This window comes from Saccharomyces mikatae, assembly GCF_947241705.1.
Source record: "Saccharomyces mikatae IFO 1815 strain IFO1815 genome assembly, chromosome: 7".
Classification (NCBI taxonomy): Eukaryota; Fungi; Ascomycota; class Saccharomycetes; order Saccharomycetales; family Saccharomycetaceae; genus Saccharomyces; species Saccharomyces mikatae.
Window position 1 is genome coordinate 640,873 of NC_079262.1, and position 22,568 is coordinate 663,440.

The 22,568-nt window shown below is 39.2% G+C and overlaps 6 protein-coding genes across 6 annotated transcripts; 4 read left to right on the forward strand and 2 right to left on the reverse strand.

The window, feature by feature from the left end:
* Positions 1-613: 613 nt before the first annotated feature.
* Positions 614-1,438, forward strand: RPN12 (proteasome regulatory particle lid subunit RPN12; the record flags this gene model as incomplete). The annotated part of the gene is made up of 1 exon (XM_056222791.1): positions 614-1,438. One exon carries the CDS (start codon positions 614-616, stop codon positions 1,436-1,438), a length of 825 nt encoding a protein of 274 aa, XP_056082447.1.
* A 259-nt stretch (positions 1,439-1,697) lies between these two features.
* HXK1 (hexokinase 1) lies at positions 1,698-3,155 on the reverse strand (the record flags this gene model as incomplete). Its single annotated transcript, XM_056222792.1, has 1 exon — positions 1,698-3,155. One exon carries the CDS (start codon positions 3,153-3,155, stop codon positions 1,698-1,700), a length of 1,458 nt encoding a protein of 485 aa, XP_056082448.1.
* A 4,341-nt stretch (positions 3,156-7,496) lies between these two features.
* On the forward strand, positions 7,497-8,702 carry IRC7 (cysteine-S-conjugate beta-lyase IRC7; the record flags this gene model as incomplete). The annotated part of the gene is made up of 1 exon (XM_056222793.1): positions 7,497-8,702. The coding sequence occupies one exon, from the start codon at positions 7,497-7,499 to the stop codon at positions 8,700-8,702; it is 1,206 nt and encodes a 401-aa protein (XP_056082449.1).
* An 8,108-nt stretch (positions 8,703-16,810) lies between these two features.
* SMKI07G3200 (SRP1/TIP1 family protein) lies at positions 16,811-17,173 on the forward strand (the record flags this gene model as incomplete). Its single annotated transcript, XM_056222794.1, has 1 exon — positions 16,811-17,173. The coding sequence occupies one exon, from the start codon at positions 16,811-16,813 to the stop codon at positions 17,171-17,173; it is 363 nt and encodes a 120-aa protein (XP_056082450.1).
* An 819-nt stretch (positions 17,174-17,992) lies between these two features.
* On the reverse strand, positions 17,993-18,697 carry SMKI07G3210 (GNAT family N-acetyltransferase; the record flags this gene model as incomplete). Its single annotated transcript, XM_056222795.1, has 1 exon — positions 17,993-18,697. One exon carries the CDS (start codon positions 18,695-18,697, stop codon positions 17,993-17,995), a length of 705 nt encoding a protein of 234 aa, XP_056082451.1.
* An 879-nt stretch (positions 18,698-19,576) lies between these two features.
* SMKI07G3220 (uncharacterized protein) lies at positions 19,577-21,148 on the forward strand (the record flags this gene model as incomplete). Its single annotated transcript, XM_056222796.1, has 1 exon — positions 19,577-21,148. The coding sequence occupies one exon, from the start codon at positions 19,577-19,579 to the stop codon at positions 21,146-21,148; it is 1,572 nt and encodes a 523-aa protein (XP_056082452.1).
* Between the last annotated feature and the right edge of the window lie 1,420 nt (positions 21,149-22,568).

A 22,568-nucleotide genomic window follows, 5' to 3' on the forward strand; every position in this document is an offset into this window, starting at 1 on the left:
CCAGATTTTCTAGTTTTTCGCTGGCTGTTACTGAGAAAAAGCAAAACCGCAGAGCGGGTAACAACTTCATGTAATATAAAGAGCACTAGAAGCACTTCGGCTGTGTAAGAGAAACGATTTCTTTGGTCTGATTGCTATGAGGGATATGCATGTTAATATAGATGGAGAGATGATGACGAATCTTTACAGTACCAAAGAAAAGAAAAAGAATGAAAAATAAAACTGAACTCAAGGCACTCTTATAAACCAACAAGACTATTGCAGAACCCTGCTGGGCCTATACCTAAATAGCATACGATTCTAACGCACGTTTAGCGCGTTCACATAATAGCGACAGTCTAAGGAGCAACAATAGTTATGACTTATGCACATCTTATAGTATACAGAAACCCTAATTATCAACCTATACAGGCTCTGGAATTCCCCTGTTTTCTTCTATTAACCTAGCCTAATACGTCTCGTAACCCTTTTTCTTTCGTTTTCTTACTTACCCTGTCATCAAATTTCAATACTACGCTTATTTGCCACCGTTATGGTTAAAGCTCACTGTTCTAGGGAACGCTCTAAAATGCCTAGAAAGATAGTCCATTCAAGTCATATATAATCTACCAAAATGCCTTCGTTAGCCGAATTGACCAAGTCGTTAAGCATAGCCTTCGAACAGGGCGATTATGCCGCATGTGAGAAACTGTTGCCCCCGATTAAGATCGAGCTTATCAAGAATAACCTTTTAATACCAGACTTGTCCATTCAGAATGATATCTACTTGAATGATTTGACTATCACTAAAAGGATTCTCGAAGTGGGTGCCCTTGCCAGCATCCAGACATTTGATTTTGACGGATTTGAGAATTATTTTAACCAATTGAAACCTTACTACTTCAGCAGCAGCCATACATTATCCGAATCTGACAAGAAGTCAAAGCTGATAAGCCTGTATTTGTTGAATTTATTGTCTCGGAATAACACAACCAAGTTTCACTCAGAATTGCAGTTTCTAGATAAACATATCAAAAACTTGGAAGACGATTCGCTTTTGTCTTATCCGATCAAGCTGGACAGATGGCTTATGGAAGGCTCGTACCAAAAGGCGTGGGATCTTTTGCAATCTGGCTCTCAAAATATTGCAGAATTCGACTCTTTTACCGATATTCTGAAATCGGCTATAAGAGACGAAATTGCGAAGAATACCGAACTGTCCTATGATTTCCTCCCTCTGTCTAACATAAAAGCACTTCTCTTCTTCAACAACGAAAAAGAAACCGAAAAATTTGCGTTAGAAAGGAACTGGGCCATTGCTAACTCGAAAGTTTACTTCAATAATCAATCAAAGGAGACAGCCGATTACGAAGACGAAACGATGCATGAAGAAGACCCAAAAACAAACATTATCGAAAAAGCAATGGATTATGCTATAAGTATCGAAAACATCGTGTAATTTATATACATATATATGCACATATTACTAAAAAATCAATACTTCTCTGAGATTCCTCGAAATATAAAGCGAGAAAGCGGTGATATTAATAATAATCTAACAATGTTTATAAGCCAGAACTGTACATATATATATCTATATCTATATGCAGCTATTTTTACACATATCTAGACCAAAAAAAACATAAGGAGGGCATCACTCATAAGAATAATAATAAGGGAAGGAAAAACACATTCATATTTCGTTACATTTTTTTTCATTAGGCGCCAATGATACCAAGAGACTTACCTTCGGCAATTCTTCTTTCGGACAATGCGGCAATAACGGCAGCACCTGCACCGGAACCATCTTCAGCTGGAACGATCTTGATCGGGTCTTCGTTGGCATCACCAGTCCACCCATAGATATCTCTTAGACCCTTGGCTGCAGCCGCTTTGAAGCCTGGGTACAAGTTGTACACAGAACCATCGGCAGCAATGTGACCAGTCTTGTAGCCTCTCTTTTGGCAAATAGCAGCGATACCACAAACAGCCAATCTAGCAGCCCTGGTACCAATCAATTCACAAAGTCTTCTGATCAATTTACGTTCTGGTAAGGTAGTCTTGATACCAAAGTCCTTTTGGAAGATGTCATCTGTGTCTTCCAAGTTTTCAAATGGATCGTCTTCAATTCTTGCTGGGTAAGAAGTGTCCATGATGTATGGTTGCTTCAATTTGGTTAAATCTTGACCCTTCAACATCAGACCCTTTTCGTTCAATTCAACCAACACTAAACGTAGCAATTCACCCAAGTAGTAACCAGAGGTCATTTTCTCAAAGGCTTGTTGGCCTGGTCTTGGAGATTGTTCGTCAACAGCAACATCGTACTTTGTTCTTGGCAAGACCAAGTGTTCGTTATCGAAGGAACCATATTCACAATTGATAGCCATTGGAGATTCCTTTGGAATGTCGTCCGCTAGTTTACCTTCCAACTTCTCGATATCAGAAACAACATCATAAAAGGCACCGTTAACACCAGTACCAAAAATCACACCCATCTTAGTTTCTGGGTCAGTGTAGTAGGAGGCAACCAGAGTACCAACAGTATCATTAATTAATGCTACAATTTGAATTGGTAATTCCCTCTTGGATATTTCTTTTTGTAGCAATGGGACAACATCATGGCCTTCAACGTTTGGAATGTCGAAACCCTTGGTCCATCTTTGCAAAATACCTTCGTTAATTTTATTCTGAGAAGCGGGATATGAGAAAGTGAAACCTAGTGGCAAGGTTTCCTTAGTGTTTAGTAATTCTTGTTCAACCATAAAGTCTTTCAAAGAGTCAGCAATGAATGACCACAACTCCTCCTGATGCTTCGTGGTTCTCATGTCATGTGGCAGTTTATATTTGGATTGTGTGGTGTCAAAGGTGTGATTACCACTCAATTTGACCAGCACGACTCTCAAGTTGGTACCACCCAAATCAATAGCCAAATAGTCCCCAGACTCCTTACCTGTTGGGAATTCCATGACCCAACCTGGAATCATTGGGATGTTACCACCCTTCTTGGTCAAACCTTTATTCAATTCATCGATGAAGTGTTTAACCACTTTTCTTAAGGTTTCGCTGTCGGCAGTAAACATGTCTTCCAGTTCATGAATCTCATCCATCAGTTCCTTGGGAACGTCAGCCATGGAACCCTTTCTAGCTTGTGGTTTCTTTGGACCTAAATGAACCATTTTGTTTTTATGTATGTGTTATTTGAGTAGTCTGGGTGAGGTTGTAAAATAAAAGTAAAGATATTCTAATTGAGTAATGCAAGCCACTACTGTTTCTTGTTTTTTCTTTATTCTTTTTGCTGGGATAAGAGCAAGTGATGAATAATAAGCGAAGGAATACTAAATTGTTGGAAAGAAAAAGAATTAGATTGCTTATATATAAAATATGAATCTTTCAAGAAAAAGGAGCAAAAACAAGGAAGTCGAGGGACCGTGTTCGTTGTGCCCTTGTTACTACTCTTCTGAGCGCACCTAAGTTACCAAAATCCGGGGGGCGAGAAAACTTTTTCACTAAACCCCCTAAAAAGAGTATGGAGTTCTTAGGTCTTCTATTTCTCTTCGGTTTGTTTTTTGCAACCAGTATTTTTCCTTTGGTTGCTCCAGCCTGATATTTCATTATCTCTTTTCTTTCAACGAAGCACTTATGTGGGAGTTTTACCAGGGGCCGAATAGTGGGGTTCAGGGGCATAAAAAGCTCACACAACGCGGAAAAACAAAGGGGCACTGAAATTATTCCTGAGACCCACACGTCACGGCTACATTGAGATCTGGCCGGGGGCAACCAGTAGCTACTGATTAAACGACAGGAACGCTTACCCCTTAAAAGTGTCTAAGTCTCCATTTCTTCCGGTTATTTTCTACCGGGCAATGGATTATTTTCAATAAAAAATTCCGGGGTTTAGATAATGCGGGGTAAAATCAAAAAGTTCGAGATATTCCTAGCGGCAAGGAGAATATTCCTTGACTACTTACCTCTGCCGCTGTATTTGTTATACTTTCGACGATTAAGCCTCGTGGGTAAATATTCAGCTTCTTTTCTAAAGAGGGAATTACAGTAATTGATGGGTAAGTTTTGACTTTCTTGGCTGCATTCCATGACCCAGATAATCACCCCACCCCCACTCCATTCTCTTGTAACATGGGGCTCTGTTTCCTAAAAGCGCCGCTGAAGATGTTCCGAGGTTGTAAGGAATTATACATGTGAAGTCGTAACGAGCACTGAATGGTGCATCGAATAAAGCACGCAAACCGAACTCGACGTACTGTATCTTTTCTCCACACGTCATGTGTAGGGTTTAATGCATACAAAATTATTTTTAGTAACGCGAAAAAAAACCTCATCTTGTCTTGAGTCAAACATTTTTTCATTTGCGGCACAGAAACATAAAAAAATAGTTCTAGTTTTTCGGGGCGTAATAGTAAGGTAGATAGATATATAGACGGTTATGCGATACAGTTACTAGTATTTTTAGTTATTTATTATAAGAATACAGAAAACTGAATCGATTTTTTGTTATGGCTAATTATTTTATATTGCAGAATGACACGTTATTGCAGTGACTGATAATCTTTTTGACTTTCGTACGCACTATGCAGTAAATTCATGCATCCCGCTAGCCTCATATTTCTATTGTAATATTCTTAATGCGCTCTTCAAAAAGTAGCTAAAAAGAAGGGCAGTAAAAGATAGGAGTTATGGAGAAGAGAAACAGGATGATAAAGTAAACAAGAACGAGTAAAACAAACAACGAAGAACAAGTAGATCACCGCTGAAAAGTTAAGATATTTTCTATAGAACTTTCATAATATATGAGCCGCTGAGCAAGAAACAGTGAGCGAAGACCGTACTATTCCCCCTAAAACAAAGCGGGTTTTGTCCTACCCAGAAGCCTCAGCGCCTCTGTACTAGTATGCTGCAGTTTTCGTTCAGAGAAAGCGTACCCAGTACCATTTGAAATTCTTTACTCTTCTAGATAGCCACGTATCCATTATGTGAATTATACGGGCTAGCCACCACACGGAATTATGCAATATATTTGTAACTGAAAGTAAGATAGAGTTGAAAATACTAGATACTACATACTTCCATTCGGCGTCGCGCCGCAGTTTTATTTTTATCTTCATGTCTTATGTAAGAAAAGTAAACGGAAACGAACAGCGTTAATCAGCAGGTTTCTTCTGATATTATTTGTCATATAATGATGAAAAAGATGTCTAGACGAGTGGGGAAATTGAATAACCATGGTTTGGCACTGAACCAGTAAACCATATTTAATTCTGTGAATAAGATGTATCTCAAGCACCTTCTGATAGAAGTGGCAGAATGCCCAATTAAATCTGTCGTTTAACAATGTATCGAGTACCATTTCAATTCAGAAAAGTCAGACACGCTCGCTAGACTTTCGCATTCTCAAAATTTCGCTTTCTATAACTCTGTAAACTTAGTTTGAAAAAAAAAAATATTGTGCATAAATTAGCATTTGGAACATATGCACAACCACTAAAGTATAGCCACCCCTTGCATTTCATTGCCAGTAAGTATACTGAAATCAATATTGGTGTCCTTAGTCACATGTGACAGGACAGCTGCCTTCTTATCTTCAGCAGTCATTTCAAAACTTCATCCTACACATCATCGATAACATTAATATGGCGACAAAGAAGAGAAAATGTAACGTTATGTTTAGCAGAATACTAACTTTTGATCTTTCTTCATATTTTACACAATGGTAAATTCATCCGTAGCATTAACCGCATCATTATTAAGATCTTTTTTCAGCTGTATCGAATTACTGGCGCGTAGCTAATTACCTCTATTTTTTATCTTTCACTGTACTTTGGCTTGAATAAAAATTACTGAGGTATACAGTTTTAGCATATTCCGCAAAAACCTCATATGAAGACTACTTGTGCCGTACGCTATCATCACCTTCAGCATCTTGGCTGCCGGCAAATCCATCTAATCTAACTCGAAAGAAGAAGAGAAACAACGAGAAAAAGAAGCGTCATCTAGAAGCAAGGACAGACAAGATATTAAGAGGATGCTGGTAGGTTAAAAACCCCTAGGTAGGTTAAATAACTCCTTATTATCATCAACCAGAAATTCTTGGAAAATGCGCATTAATAATCCATTAATGGAAAACCAGTTTTTAAGCGAAGATTGTGCTGAGGTTATACAATATACTGAGAAACCACGTAGTGCCAATTTCCATATGGCGCGGGAGGTACGGTTGTGCACAAGTCAGCTGAGAAAGAACACTTTTATGTTGTGTAAAAGATATGATGTTAAAGGTGTATGTAAAGTATTATTCTCACTTTTCAACTGAAGCAGGAATGTGTTAGTGCATTTCTAGGACGGCGATGCGTCTAAACAGGCAAACAAAGTACTAATCGAGTCTTCTGATGCCGGTAGAGAGGCTAGCATAAAATTTTATTGCTAATAATTGTTGAGTCACAACCTCACCACCAAATTAGTAACTAAAACTTCATCAGGCGGACCAAAACATATAGCGTGCCTTCCAGCGATATTCTTGTAACTGGCGACTGTATATCCAGAAGCCATCATATGAGTGAAGCTTCGAACGTTCCGTAAATTACTTATCGACAGTTAGCTTAACAGGTTCAAGATAGGTGCAAGTATTACTATACTACACAGCCACCGCCCTCCAAAATGTTGCCTGTAGCTTGATTACGTTAATGGAAAGTACTTTTTAGTTGAGAAGAACCGAAACCTCTACTACTTGGAAAGACTTACAATGCAATTAGAATGTCCATTTCATCTGAACTTTCAAAATTCACTGTTCCAAGCGCAACCTTGACGTGAACCCAAATAGGCCCTTTTTCTAGCTGGGAAAACTGCTTGTGGTTAAGATAATCCTCCGCTTAAAAGAAAAGAATACCTTAGCAAAAAAAGCAGGTTGAGATTGTACGATAAGGAATTTCTTCAATTTTCATTACATCGTACAATCATACATTATTCGCAATGGTAAACATGCTGATACGAAAGTACGATATGAGTCGTTTTCATTAACGTTTCGATAATGTTTCAGTAATGTAACCCAAGAAAATTATGCAGCATTAACTCTGAATTCACGATCGCATAAGGCACCCTACTTTTCTACATAAAAGTAGCAGTTTATGTGTATATACTAATACATATTTTAGATAAAAATACAACAATGATAATAAGCTATGAAATACAAGTTAGATTCCAATTCCTTCCGTTCACACCTAAATTGATAACAAAACTTTGCGATAGTATCTTGTCGTTTGTTTTGACTGTATTTTTTGAATGCTGTCTTCGGCGTTCAATATCCGTACAATCAACTCAATATTATGATGCCGTAACACGCCTAACAATGAAGGCATCAATTTGCTCATCAGACTTACGAATTTGTTCATGAAAGTAAAAGACATATAAAAAGGGGAGTATTTGAATGGTGGTGAAATAAAAAGTAAAATGCCTAGTTGTTTTTGACACTACAGCCATAGGATTCTAGCGATAACTCAATACTTGCTGTAATGATTGATTCTACAGAGTTGTCAGATTTCGGTATAAGTACGCAACTGTCTGTTATTGGACGCAACCCAGATGAACAATGTGGATTTGTTAACCCAGCATTGTATAAGGGGTCAACCATCATTCATAAGACACTTGAAGATCTCGAGCAAAGGAAAGGAAGATTTTTTTACGGTACAGCGGGTTCTCCAACCATTGCAAACTTAGAAGATGCCTGGACGCATTTAACCGGTAGTGCTGGAACAGTTTTGTCTCCTTCTGGTCTTGGGTCTATCTCTCTGGCGTTGTTGACCCTTTCGAAAGCTGGTGATCATATCCTGATTACTGACAGTGTTTACTTTCCAACACGTATGCTATGTGACGGTCTATTGGCTAAGTTTGGTATTGAAACGGAGTACTATGACCCATCAATAGGCGAAGATATAGAAAAACTAGTTAAGCCAAACACAACCGTAATATTCCTCGAAAGTCCAGGTTCTGGAACAATGGAAATCCAAAATATTCCTGCCTTGGTCTCCGTCGCAAAAAAGCATGGAATAAAGACAATTCTAGACAACACATGGGCTACACCGCTCTTTTTTGATGCTCATGGACATGGTATTGATATCTCGCTAGAAGCTGGGACAAAATATCTAGGTGGTCATTCCGATCTTCTTCTTGGCCTGGTTTCTGCAAATGAAGAATGTTGGCCGTTATTGCGGTCAACTTACGATGCAATGGCAATGTTACCAGGTGCCGATGATTGTTTATTAGCATTACGAGGAATGCGTACTTTGCATTTGCGATTGAAAGAAGCGGAAAGAAAAGCCCTGGATTTAGCTGCTTGGTTCAAGAAGCGAGATGAGGTTGAAAAAGTCCTTCACCCTGCATTTGAAGACTGTCCTGGCCATGAATACTGGGTTCGGGATTACAAAGGTTCTTCGGGCCTATTTTCCATTGTTCTTAAAGATGGGTTCACAAGATCTGGACTGGAAAACATGGTAGATAATATGAAAGTTTTCGAACTAGGATACTCATGGGGAGGTTATGATTCCTTAATTACACCAGTGAATCCACCTACACAAAGGAAAGCTGCGCCATGGTCTCATAACGGTTTCGCACTAAGAATCCAAGTGGGTCTAGAAGAACTCGAGGATCTGAAAAGAGACCTTGAGTTAGGATTTGAACGTCTTACGGAAGAAATTTCTATGACTCCTTTGCAAATATGATTGTTTCTTTTTCTTCAATTCTTGAAGTAGATAAGCGTATTACGGCCTTTCTCAGCTATTGGATAACGCTTGTATAGACCTAAGTAGAAATGTCTGCGGTAAATCAATGTTTATGCGTCAATAAATGGGTTCAATTTAGCTGCGGCATTCTTTCTGGACAGTCGAACGTGTAATTTGTACTATTTGCGCCCGAAATTGTAATAGATTAATCATATCGAATGCACTAGTGATGACGCCGCATCAAGGATATCATTGCATCTAGGCTGGTAGGTTGTACATAGAAATAATCTCTCATCGCCCTATTCTGTGCCAACTAATTTTGATTTGGCATGATTGTCTTTCTGAATGTAGTATTTGGAAAGCAGCCTTTGTCAGTTTGAGCTTTATTCTAGAAATATTTTTTCTAGTTCGAATCTATTCAATAGAGAAAAAAATATCAATATGACATGCGATCTTAATGGGCGGCTAAAGGATAGCAATAAAAAGAAAACCATAATAGGGATGGGACAATATAAGTACTGATGGTTAACAATAATGTAGTTACGTTCGTAACGAAAGAGCCTGTGCACTATGGGCTAGCATAGACTCCACTACTAATATCCATCGAGACAAAGCTATAGTTCTTCCAAGTACTTAAGGCGCTAAGCACCTTGATAAACGGATAAGAATACCAAAATGTAGACCAAATATCACTAGTAGTTACATCGTGCAAAAAATATTATAAGAAGAATTATACTCATATAATTTTATTTATCGCCTACATATCACTTCAATTGACATTTTAAGAAAGAGAATATCTTGTATAATATTATGTAATACAGTCGGCTTTAATAATCTTGCTCAGCAAAGTGAAAACTTCAAGAAGTACATTAATATCACTAATTTATCTTAGTACTATCAAGACAATATATAGTCAATAGATGAGAAAGATAAATCCACATTAGATGAATAAGCACAAAACAAGAGTTGAGAAGGATATTACCACTCTTATAACCATAAAATAACTAACCGGATCATGTTAAAACTACAAAGTAGAAGATGTACATATATTTTTGCGCATAAAGTGCTGAAATATCATATTATTCAAAACGAGACATAAACCGTGCAGCAAAACTCTCAATCAAAGATTCCTTGATGATCTATATGTTTCCGTAGACAACAACAAACCTTTATCATCCAATTTCGACTTAATGTGTATTTTCATCAGAAGCTAGACCGGAATAATTAGAACCTTCCCGTAATATAGAAGATCAGTTCTTGAAACCATTGAACAATTCAAACCATCAATGATTGTTCTAGATGTTCCAGAATCCGATGAGACCTTTTGTATTACTAGAGACCTATCGTGGGCGTAAGCAGTATCTGGTTTAACCAGAAAGATTTTCGTGTAAGACTTACATGACCTACGGTATTTTATTACTCCTTGATCAAAACAATTAGCCCCACGAAGGATAAATTTTACGGCAGGATCGAACGGATTATTGCTACACAAGGTATCATAACCATAAGAAATCCGTATAAGATTGTAATCATACCCTCCAAATGGAAAATCTTGAATAAGTTGACATTTTGACGGAAGACTACTGCAAAACCCAAAAGCACTTTATATCACTTCATCATAGTTACCTTTGATTCTGATAGCTTCTACTCCCTTTTCTGATCTGATTTTTTCACGTTGTGTTTTTAGAACATTAAATAGGGTGAATTTACTATACCTTAGGCTAGTATTTCTTCCATATATTCAAGTTCCCCACCATGATTACGATTCGTAGCAGCCACTAGCACCGGAGACAGGCATTGAATTTTGTCAATTTGCTTCAAATTTGCACACATGGCTTACACTAAAGGAAGATGAGAGAAGCTGCCAATGCATCTTAAGAAGTTTCAGTCAATGATGGGTTGAATCTTTCGATCAACCAAAGAAATATACCCCATGACACCCCAAGAATCTTAAATGAAGGCAAACTCAATCTCAGACTTTCTTCTTTAATATACAATCAACGATATTTGATTATCCATTTTGATTAACATAGGTAACTTATACAAATTTAAACAAATATGAAATTTCTGGATAAATTTTTCAATTCTTCTGAGTTCTTCGACTTCGTGATTCGATGGAATTGTGCCAGGCGTCACATAGAAAGCATATATTGTTAGTTTATAGCCTGAATTCATTTTTGAGTACTTACGTTTTGTAATTTGCCGTCAACAGAAGAAACACCTTGAGAGAAAATCTAGCAACTTAGGAGCACGAATCTCCATTTACTCCTGAAATAATGTGTTTTCTTTTAATATCCTAATTCTTTTTTTTGCTATTCTGAAGGACTGGCTCCATTACTATCTGAAATTGTAATTACCAAGTTAAAAAAGTAAAGAGAAATGGTGTTGCATTTCAATTAACCAAAGATTCGTTTCCCTATATTATTTGATTTTGTCTTTGAAGGGGAAAAATACTGCGAGAATCCTCTTAAGAAGTTGAGCTTGACTTCGTGCCAAGGCGCCTATTCTGTTTCAACAAGAAATAATAGAATTTCTTTGCCTTTATTTGAGAGTCAACAGTACGTGTCTGTTTGTGAAGCTACCACTCTCTTTTTATTTGCTTTTTCAAGAAATCTGTAAAAGCTATCTTTCTTTCAACTATAACGTGCAACACATCTTTCTACCTTCTTTCAATTAACTTTTACAAGATGAGACGACCTGTATTAGTCGGAGATTTGACCTTTACACCTTACATAGTTGAAATTGCAATCCCAAAAACCATCATGCAATTAACTTTCTTGATCCATTGTTGCAAGCTAAGTTCTTTGATATAAGTAACGTGCATGCCGAAGCCTCTAGATTACAATACAACGAAGAGATTCCTTTCAAATTTTGTGAGGAGAAATTTATTAATCTATAAACATACATATATGTTTTTAAGTTAAATTGCGGATTCTTTGTTATCAGATCTAATTTCAGCTAAAAGTCCCATAATCGAAAAGCGCAATATCCTGCAGTATATTTGATCTAGAAAAACCAAATAAATAATGACTGACATTTAGCATAAGAGTTCGCGAAAATGAGCTGATTCTTTGTCGAATCGTATGTATTTTCACACAATTTTGAGGAAAGTGCTGTTATTTCTGAGTTATTTTCTACCAAGATTGATAGACCATTAATGTCGAGGTATATAAAGCATACAATGCTGAGCTAGAACAAGAAAAAGATGGAATACAAACTGTAGGTAAACAAATAAACAAATAAACAAATAAACAAATAAACCAATAAACGCTAAAAAATTTGTTAAATTTTAGTTAGTAAATGATACGAAGATCGATCATGCGTATAAAGAAAGCAGAGAAAATAAACCCACCGTACTATGCAAAAAAATAATTCTACTTCAATTGCCGAAAAGAAAGGTATTTTTAATCAAAGCAAGATTATATAGTGATATTTCATATCACTAACTTCTCTCAGGTCAACAGTGAATTAAAAAGCAAAAATTTAAACTGCAGAAAGAAAGAAATGGACTACATATACCCCATGGGGAATTGGAGAACTGAACGCATTTCTATTTACAAGATTCACCATATGGAACCAAGGTAACGAGATCTAGAATGTTTCGTAAGACTACTAAAAGAATCTCTAACAATTTCAGCAGAGGTGCGTAACAACGTTATGAATTACATGGAAACAATTTACGGGTGGACCATCAACAGGCGTTGGCATATTCCCATTTGTTCAACGAGTTCAAATGTAAAATGGTAGCAATTAAAGATAATTATTCAACGATACTTGGACCAACGAGTGTTTATAGTAAATGCTCAACGCAAACCAAGTGACAACATTAAAGGCAAAGATCAAATTTTTGCTATCACGAATAAGCCCAAGTTATTTTGGACAGAACTGTGAGTTTTTATTTTTTTATCGATTTCCGAAATTATTCTTTGACTGTGATCTATATGATTCACAACGTTCGTTCTTTGTGTGATATTTAGAATGTGGTTTGCTCTAGGATTTTGGGCGAGATCCTAGCCAGTGAATGCATAGCTCAGTGTCATATAATATAGATTCATCTAATGATATCCATAAGGGATATCTATTTGATACGAAAGATGTGCGAAGGCGAATACACTGGGGCTGTTATATTGCAGGTTATTTTTTAAGTCCGATTTTGGGTAGACTTCCACCTTACGCCTTGAGGAAGATAGCATCACACTATCTCAAAACTTACACGATCTGTATAATATTGACGAGTTCCTATTTAATGACATTAAAAGAAATAGTTGGTATGGAATAAATTCTGCAGTATGTATAAAAGTATTGGTGGATCTTACAAATATTGAAGAATCTATGCCATCTAATATATTTGGGCCAATAAATCAAGACATCACCACGAGAGACGAAAAGATGACTGAAAAGAATATACGTTTTAGACAGTTGGAGATATATAAGAAACAATTGAATAAGCGGGAAGACAGTCTTCCCAGTAAAATTGTGAACTCAAGTTTCTTTAGCAGAGTCAGAATATAGTTGCATATAACTAGCGCCTAGATGTTTTTACTTTGACTTTATCGGTCCTTAAAATACGCTTCATCTCCAGAACAAAACTAGCTTTACGTAGTCTGCGAACATACTATCGTGGAACTTAAGACTCTCCTTGGATCAATAAAAGAGTCCACTGATCAAATAATTTCCAGTTCACACTACCCCTATCTATTCAAATGTCTTGGCTACAAGTATTTCGATATTGGAAAGTAGGAAAATTGGTAGCACAACGCGAACTCTCGAGGTCAATCACATATTAGCAACTTTCGTGAAATTACTAAAACTTTCCTCAACTAGAAAAACTACTTCCAAAATTACTCTAGAGGCGCCTGAAAAAACTACAGAGAATCACATCACACATAACCATTCTACATGTTCTCATGAATAGTCCATTACTAGCTGTTCAGATTATGGAGGCACCATGAAAGATCTTGAAGATGGGATCTTCATGGATAAGCTTTTAAATGACTATTTCATGAACTTTGTCTTCCAAACCATCTGTTTTTTCCAACACTGACACCGAATATTTTCCATGGCACAATAAACCATAAATGCTCTTATCATTAACTCAATAAAATTACATAATTGGAGTCAAGTATTTTATGAGGCATGCATCATTGAGCCACTAATCAGTTTGCCCAACTGGAGGTTTCGTCAACTTTAAAACCTCGGCATTGTAATCCTAATCAATTCCTTTTAACTGCTTGAAACTCACACTTTTTTTCCCAAGATCAACATGAGAATTTCTCATCTGTATACTGAAGCTTAACAGAAGCAAATAAGTCTGAGTTAATCCCATTTTAACAGGACCGAACTGATGTGAAACTTACTATTAAAATGACAAATAAGTATGAGGAGTGTGGGTCTACTAATCTCATGACAGTATTAAATTTGTGAAATAAAATGAACGACTGGGAGTGTGATTTTTCATAATAAAGAGTTTTTGAATCAACCCCAAATGATGAAAGGCGTGTAAAAGTAACGGGAGAGGCTGCTTGCAAAATGGCCGAAGAAAACTACGTAGGTTCGGGTTCGAGGCCAATGATGATTCATAACATTTTGGATTATTCACGGAAACAATTCCTAGTTGTTTTTGATTAATAGGTATCAGTGTGGACGCTAATAAAAACGAAAAGTTCGCGTTACACAATTCAAATTATCAACTCAATGTCAATTTTTGGAAACACTAGCAAAGCATTCAAGTGAAATTTTTATAAACAGGTTGTATCCTAGTGAGAAAACCGCATATCGAAACGTGCATGTTAATTATATATTGAAGCTAACTTTACATCAAGCAAGGCCTCCCGCTTCGGTAGAAAAATTTAATTGAATAAAGTTGATATTAAATAAAATCATCAGCTCAAAAATTATCTAGAACTTAAGAGCACAGTGTGAACTATGGGATCCCTCAACAAATCGATATTCTCGAAAAGGACTTGGATTTAATAATTAGAGCTAGCTTCCCTTCGCTCATTCAGTGTTTTTTTTTTTTGATGTATATCTTGTCAACTCGCAAAAAAACCTAAAGAGATAATGAAATAGGTCTTATTAACTGATCAAACACTAATGGGAGTACCACCCAAATCTTTAGATATGCTTATCAAGATGACTCATTGGTAGTATTAGTGTTTAGAACAGCGTTACTAGCAGATAACCGGAAATCATTTTTCTTTATTGCATTACCATAGAGCTTTAAATTTACGCTTTGGATTTCTTTACTTTCTAGCTTTTGCTTCTATACTGCCTAAACTTCAATAGTTGCTTCTGTGGGCTGATGTAAAAATTAAATCTGTTATATATTTGCTGGAAATTTCTATGAAATAATACTTTCTGTTCAGTACGTTTTAATTTTCTACACCCCGCCGTGGTAAAGAAAAGTGAATAAGGCAAAACAGTGTCTCGTAAATAATTGTTACTTCTTTATTGTCCTGATCCTTAACGAAAACCCAAAGAAAAACAGAAGAATGATAAAACAAATAACTAATGTAACGTCAGAAGAACTAGTTGCTATTCTAGATATTTGGCTTCAAGCAAATATTGATGCGCATCACTTTATTCCAAAAGAGTACTGGGAAAGAAACTATGAATTTGTCAGAAGTACTCTACCAAAGGCAACTTTATTTACTTACTGTGTAGGAAATGAGATCGTTGGCTTTTTGGGATTAATGGAAAGCTATATTGCTGGCATTTTTGTTAAAAAACAATGGCGCAGCTGTGGCATTGGCAGAAAACTAATTAATACTGTAAAGGCAGAAAAAATGAGACTGAGTTTATCAGTTTATGACAAGAACGAACGTGCAATTAGTTTCTACTTATCAGAGGGGTTCACTTTAAAAGAAAAGAAGATAGAAAGTGAAACGAATGAAATAGAATCAATTCTTTTTTGGGCTAGCAACCGTTAGCAGCTTTCTCATCCTTGAGGTTGCAAATAATCTTCATCCTGCTAGAGCATGCCTTCCTGGAATTGGGCTGTGATGAAGGTAATAAATCTCACCAAAGAGTAAGAAGTAATTTCCTTACATGACACAGGCCTAACCGCCTCGAAAAAAACCTTGGCGACTCCGCTGGCCCTCCTAGCAACCTTCACCGGATTCGGGTTCTGTTTCAGAAGGAAGTAGGCTCAAAGTTGACGAATGCAGCATCTAAATGAGCAACAGTAACTTGCAATGCTTTGACTCTTTGGAGGCTGCTGCTCTACCGTTGAAATAGCAACTTGTCCCGTTCAATCCGCTCATTTATTCAGCAGGTGATTTGATAGTGTAGTAGTTTTCTTGGATGGAACAAAGTCAGGTACTCAAGGGTTAGCAAGATTGATGTTGGCTTGAACATACACGTTTCTATTTATGGGTCAAGTGCCTATATATGGCGCACTATTCAGAGCAGATGCAAGATCGTGTTACTGTTTCGTGTGGCCAAATGGCGAGTACTTCTGCCCAATCGTTCTCTTTTCATGCGCGTGGCCTCTTGAGCAGGTATATGTTTGTGATAGGAAGACGTATAGACTTGTTGAGTTATGATTAGAGTATGAAGGATTCCAGCATTGGCATACTGAAGTACATGCCAATACGCCGAGCCGTAGACCCTAGAAATATACGAGATCAACAGATGATTCCTATTTCATTTTAGCTGGGGAAAAGGAACAGTATGGGACCTATTTTCCGTGGAATCGTTTAGTGCAAACATACGGAGCCTGGCTTAGACAATAAGCTTCTGAACGAGGGTCCAACCAAGTTCAGATATTCTCTAACCTGGGCACCCCTATAGCGTCGATCTCGGATTGCGCGCATACGAATACACACACAGGTACCGTAAATAGACATTGATATACGAGTCTATGAAGAATGCGTGAGTCGTTCAAGAAGAAATGCATTTCTATAGTTACGGCGGAGAAGGTGCGCTAGATGAGATATGTAGGATCTTGAGGTGAGAAAAGAGTGTCAGTCAGTGGTTCGTTTGGGCAGCACCAGCTGGTGAAGGAATTTGTATAAATAGGGCTGCTATGGTCACCTATCTGTGAATATTCCGTCCTTACCTTACTCATATGTAAGTCCATATCACCACTAAGAAACAAAACAAACACAATGGTCAAATTAACTTCAATTGCCGCTGGTGTCGCTGCCATTGCTGCCGGTGCCTCCGCCACCACCACTCTAGCTCAATCCGACGAAAGAGTCAACCTGGTTGAGTTGGGTGTCTACGTCTCCGATATCAGAGCTCATTTGGCCCAATATTACTTGTTCCAAGCCGCCCACCCAACTGAAACATACCCAGTCGAAGTTGCTGAAGCTGTCTTCAACTACGGTGATTTCACCACCATGTTGACCGGTATTGCCCCAGACCAAGTGACCAGAATGATCACTGGTGTGCCATGGTACTCCACCAGATTAAAGCCAGCTATCTCCAAGGCTCTATCTAAGGATGGTATCTACACTGTCGCCAAATAGAGACAGACGCCTTTACGAACGAAATTCTATAGACATTGAGTAACGAAAAAAAAAAAAAAGCTTTTTTTTTCTGCCATGAAAACAGTTTATTATATGTAAATGTATATTAATATTATAAACCTGCCTGACAAATGCTGTGCATATACCATTAGCCGGAGTACAATGAGCCTCGAGACGACATTCTTTTCTGCTGCAGTGTAATATTCTGTTGTGCGCTCCACTTCTAAGCAGAGTGAGACTGTGCATATATATATACGTATAGAAGGACTGGCATCCAAATCGAAGAATATTGAAGCTGGTAATGAATGTATATTTCCACATGAAAGGGCTTGTTCTTTTTTCAAAGTCTCGGCGCGGAGTCATTCGCAGTTTATGTGTCACTCACAATTAAGGTTGGTAGGTAGATCAGGGTCTGTGCGAGTCAGTCATAGCAATGCAACATTCATATCTGGTTCTTTGAGAATGATCGCGGTGCCCCGTCAGATATCGTATGTATCCACTAGGTAGAAGATGGAAGAAGAGGGAAGAAGAGGTACGAATAGCACTCTGAATGACAGGTAATGCAGGCGCTACGTTCCATGATGTTGGGAGCCAAAAACAATGTCAGTATCAACTTTGGAGTTGGTGTGGCATGTTCGAAGGAGGGTTTTTGTCCTCTACTGTCATTCCGGTTTAAACGAGAGCATGATTGCAACTTGGTTCCTCGTTGTGGAAGAGGAAGTCGCGGATACACATGTCTGTGAAATACATTGTAATCTATAAATTTGATAACCGAATAGTGCTATCTATACATCCCTTGCATATAATCGATCAGTCTTTTTACAAGCCTTCTCTTATTGTAGCCAATCCTCTCTTCTGTCTACCATCCTCAAAGTTTTCCCCGTCTAACCATTGCTCGAATGCTTTACGGATGTTCATCCATTCTTTGTCGATTATTGAGAACCACTGGGTGTCTCGAGTCCGACCCTTGTACACGACCACTTGCCGAAAGGTTCCCTCGTGCTTGAACCCCAGGCGCATCGCCGCCCTCCTGGATGGCCCATTTAGACTATCGCACTTCCACTCGTATCTCCTGTACTGTAAAACGTCAAACACATATTTCATCAAAAGGAATTGGGCCTCAGTAGCGATTACTGTCTTCTGTAACTCCGGTGAAAAAACTACATATCCAACTTCAAGCGAACCATTGGCTTCATCGATCCTTATGAGGCAAAGTGTACCAACGGCACAGCCAGTCCTTTCATGAATAATTGCGTAAGGCACGGTGTCTTCAGTTTCATTAAGTTCATCGATGAACTGTAGGTATTCGTCGACGTTGTTGAACGGACCGACAGGCAAATATGTCCACAAGCGTTGACCCGCTTTAGCATACGCACTAAAGAGCTGCAATCCGTGCTTTTCCTTGTCAAGCGGTTCCAGTCTACAGTGGTTGCCTTTCAAGACGACTTCTTGTGGGAAGACCCTGGTTGTCCAGCCATCGACGTCTGCACCGACTTCTTGCCCAAACTCATTTATATTCGCCATACTTTTTCTTATTGAAGGGCTCTACATCCACTTTCGAGACCGAGAAGCTGTTGGATACGCTGACCCAGGAATATGGCTCGAGCAATGCATTAATCACGAAAAGCGTGTTACACTAGCGCCAAATCTACGGATACACAAGAGGCACTAACCCTCGCGAACAGATGCAATTAAGTCTATTTAACGAAGGCCGTAGCAACGTTACAACAGGGTGTAATAATAGCTTGATCGAGATAATGTAATATTTGCTGTTACAATAGTTCCAAGCTCAGCGAACGTGAGAGAAGCCAAAGAGAATTAAACCTAACTCACATGCACATCACAGCCTGAAATGTATGTATCTCGGCCGCTCATACCAAGACCGCGTCCGATCGAGAGAGCAAAGAGTCATGTCCTACTGCAAGCGATGGATCGGACACCTTCTGTGACACTATTATGACCATAGCTGGTCTATAGGTGCAGTCACGAATCCGGCCTATTTCTTCAATAACTGTCTGTCTACTAGTGATTAATCTCCGTTTCCTTATTGAAATTTGGGTTTGTTTTCAGCGATGGATTGTGAGTCGCGCGGGCGGGCCGGGCCGTTTTCTTTTCCTGAAAAATAACGAGAAAGAGCAAGAGAAAAAAAGTATAAATAGTGCACTGTTTTCCCATTTGACGTTTAGTGAAAAACTTTTTCTGAAAACTTTCTGCTGAGCATTTAGGCGGAGAATCTTGGTGGACTTTCTCAGTTTTATGGGCCTGTGTATTTTAGCTGGCGTACTGGGAACTTTTTTCTTCTCTTATTATTTATGTACGTAAACTCTAAAAGACTCTTTTACTGTCATCAACGCATTAAGTATCATTGCTGCAATTGATAACTCTGAAAACACGTAAAAAACAATGGCTGCTATTAGAGAGTACACGACTGCTTCGGAAGTTGCCAAGAGGATGCCTCGACTGGATGGTTTGTCAGTCCAGGAACTGATGGACTCCAAGACCAGAGGTGGGTTGACTTATAACGATTTTTTGGTCTTGCCAGGCTTGGTCGACTTCCCGTCCTCTGAGGTTAGCCTGGAGACTAAGTTGACCAGGAATATCAATTTGAAGACCCCTTTCGTTTCCTCTCCAATGGACACTGTTACCGAATCAGAGATGGCCATCTTCATGGCTCTGTCGGGTGGTATTGGTTTCATTCACCATAACTGCGCTCCCGAGGAGCAAGCTGCCATGGTCAGAAGAGTCAAGAACTATGAAAATGGGTTTATTGACAACCCTGTAGTGATTTCTCCAACGACCACGGTTGGTGAAGCTAAGAGCATGAAGGAGAAGTATGGGTTTGCAGGCTTCCCTGTGACGGAAGATGGCAAGAGAAATGCGAAGTTGGTGGGTGTCATCACTTCTCGTGATATACAATTCGTTGAGGACGACTCTTTACTCGTTCAGGATGTCATGACCAAGAACCCTGTTACCGGTTTACAGGGTATTACCTTGTCTGAGGGTAATGAAGTTTTAAAGAAAACCAAAAAGGGTAAGCTGTTGATTGTTGACGACAGGGGTCATTTGGTGTCCATGCTTTCCAGGACTGACTTGAAGAAGAACGAAAACTTCCCGTTAGCTTCCAAGTCTGGCAGCAGCAAGCAATTGCTATGCGGCGCTTCTGTAGGCACTATGGACTCTGATAGGGAGAGACTAGGCCTGTTGGTGGAAGCTGGCTTGGACGTGGTTATCTTAGATTCATCGCAAGGCAACTCGATTTTCCAGTTGAACATGCTCGAATGGGTGAAAGAGAGTTTCCCAGGGTTGGAAGTCATCGCTGGTAACGTTGTCACCAGGGAACAAGCTGCCAATTTGGTTGCTGCCGGTGCGGATGGTCTGAGAATCGGTATGGGAACTGGCTCTATTTGTATCACTCAAGAAGTTATGGCTTGTGGTAGGCCACAAGGTACAGCCGTCTACAACGTGTGTGAATTTGCCAACCAGTTCGGTGTTCCATGTATGGCTGACGGTGGTGTTCAAAACATCGGCCATATCATGAAGGCCTTGGCGCTTGGGTCGTCTACTGTTATGATGGGTGGTATGTTGGCTGGTGCTACCGAATCGCCCGGTGATTATTTCTATCAAGATGGTGAACGATTAAAGGTGTATCGTGGGATGGGTTCCATTGATGCGATGCAAAAGACCGGTAGCAAGGGCAATGCCTCGACCTCTCGTTACTTTTCTGAAAGCGACAGCGTTTTGGTTGCGCAAGGTGTGGCGGGTGCAGTGGTTGACAAAGGATCCATTAAGAAGTTTATTCCGTATTTGTACAACGGGCTGCAACATTCGTGTCAGGACATTGGTTGCAAGACGCTAACTCTATTGAAGGAGAATGTGCAAAGAGGCAAAGTCAGATTTGAATTCAGAACGGCATCTGCTCAAGTGGAAGGTGGTGTGAATAACTTATACTCTTATGAAAAACGTCTACATAACTAAATGGTGGCTTTGAATATTGAAGTGGTAGTAGTACGTGTATTTGTTAACATAAGATTATTTGACGCATTATTATTTATTATTATAAATTAGTCGTACTTCTTAGGTAAGAACAATATAGCAGAAGGATAATATGTGGCTATGAATCGATGTAAATCATGAGAAAATATTTATGTTTGGGTGATTTAATGGGTGATTTTTTGAGATTGTGATAAATATATGTATATAATGAGTAGACAGAATTTGGCAAAATACGTTATATTAGATGCAGATAAGTGCATATATATGATATTTGGGTCCGTAGAATACATTATAAACACTAAAATGGGAATAAAAGTGGGTTTTATGGGTAAATGGCACAGGGTGTGAAGCGCTGAGGTAAGTGCCGTGTATGGTGATGTATGGTGATGTATAGTGGTAACCATGGCAACTGAGTGAGAGGTGAGGATGAGGATGAGGAGCAGTGCGGCAGTGTGGCAGAAGGGAGTTGGGTAAGATGAGTAGGATGGGAGTAGTTTATTTTTAGCATCCGTAGGCGTATGGAGAGCTATCAAGGAGAAGAAGAAGGCATGGTAGGTGTTGATATGTGGTGAGGTAGCTAGATGTGGTTAGAGGTGGGATGGGGAGTAGTGCTAGGATATGATGTTAGGTGTGATTGTTTACATTTGGATGTTTACATATGATTGTTTACATTTGATTGTTTACGTTTGGATGTTTACATATGATTGTTTACGTTTGGATGTTTACATATTATGTTAGGTATGTTGTAGAGGTAGATGGTAGATGGTAGGATAAGTGGAAGTGATGAGATGTGAGGGATGGCAGGTGGAGAGCGTAGGCAGTGGAGGAGCAGGTAGGGTAAGTTAGGGCAGTGGGGTTGGAGTTGGAGAGGTAGGGTTAGACAGCGAGGTAGGGCTGATAGTAGGGTTAGAGATAGGGTAAGTAAGTGTGTACTTCTCGTGATGGTGATGGTGATGGTGATGGTAGTGATGGTGATGGTAGTAGTGATGGTGGTAGTGATGGTGGTAGTGATGGTGATAGTGATAGTGATTGTGATGGTGATGGTGATGATGGTGATGATGGTGATGGTGATGGTGGTAGTGATAGGGTTAGTGATGGTTATGGTTATGGTGATAGTGATAGTGATAGTGATGGTGGTAGTGATAGTGGTAGTGGGTGTGGGTGTGATGGTGATGATGATGGTGATGGTGATGATGATAGTGATAGTGATAGTGTGGGTGTGGTGTGGGTGTGGGTGTGGGTGTGGGTGTGGGTGTGGGTGTGGGTGTGGTTGTGGTTGTGTGGGTGTGTGGGTGTGGTGTGTGGGGGGGGGGGGGGGGGGGGGGGGGGGGGGGGGGGGGGGGGGGGGGGGGGGGGGGGGGGGGGGGGGGGGTGTGGGTGTGGGTGTGGGTGTGGGGTGTGG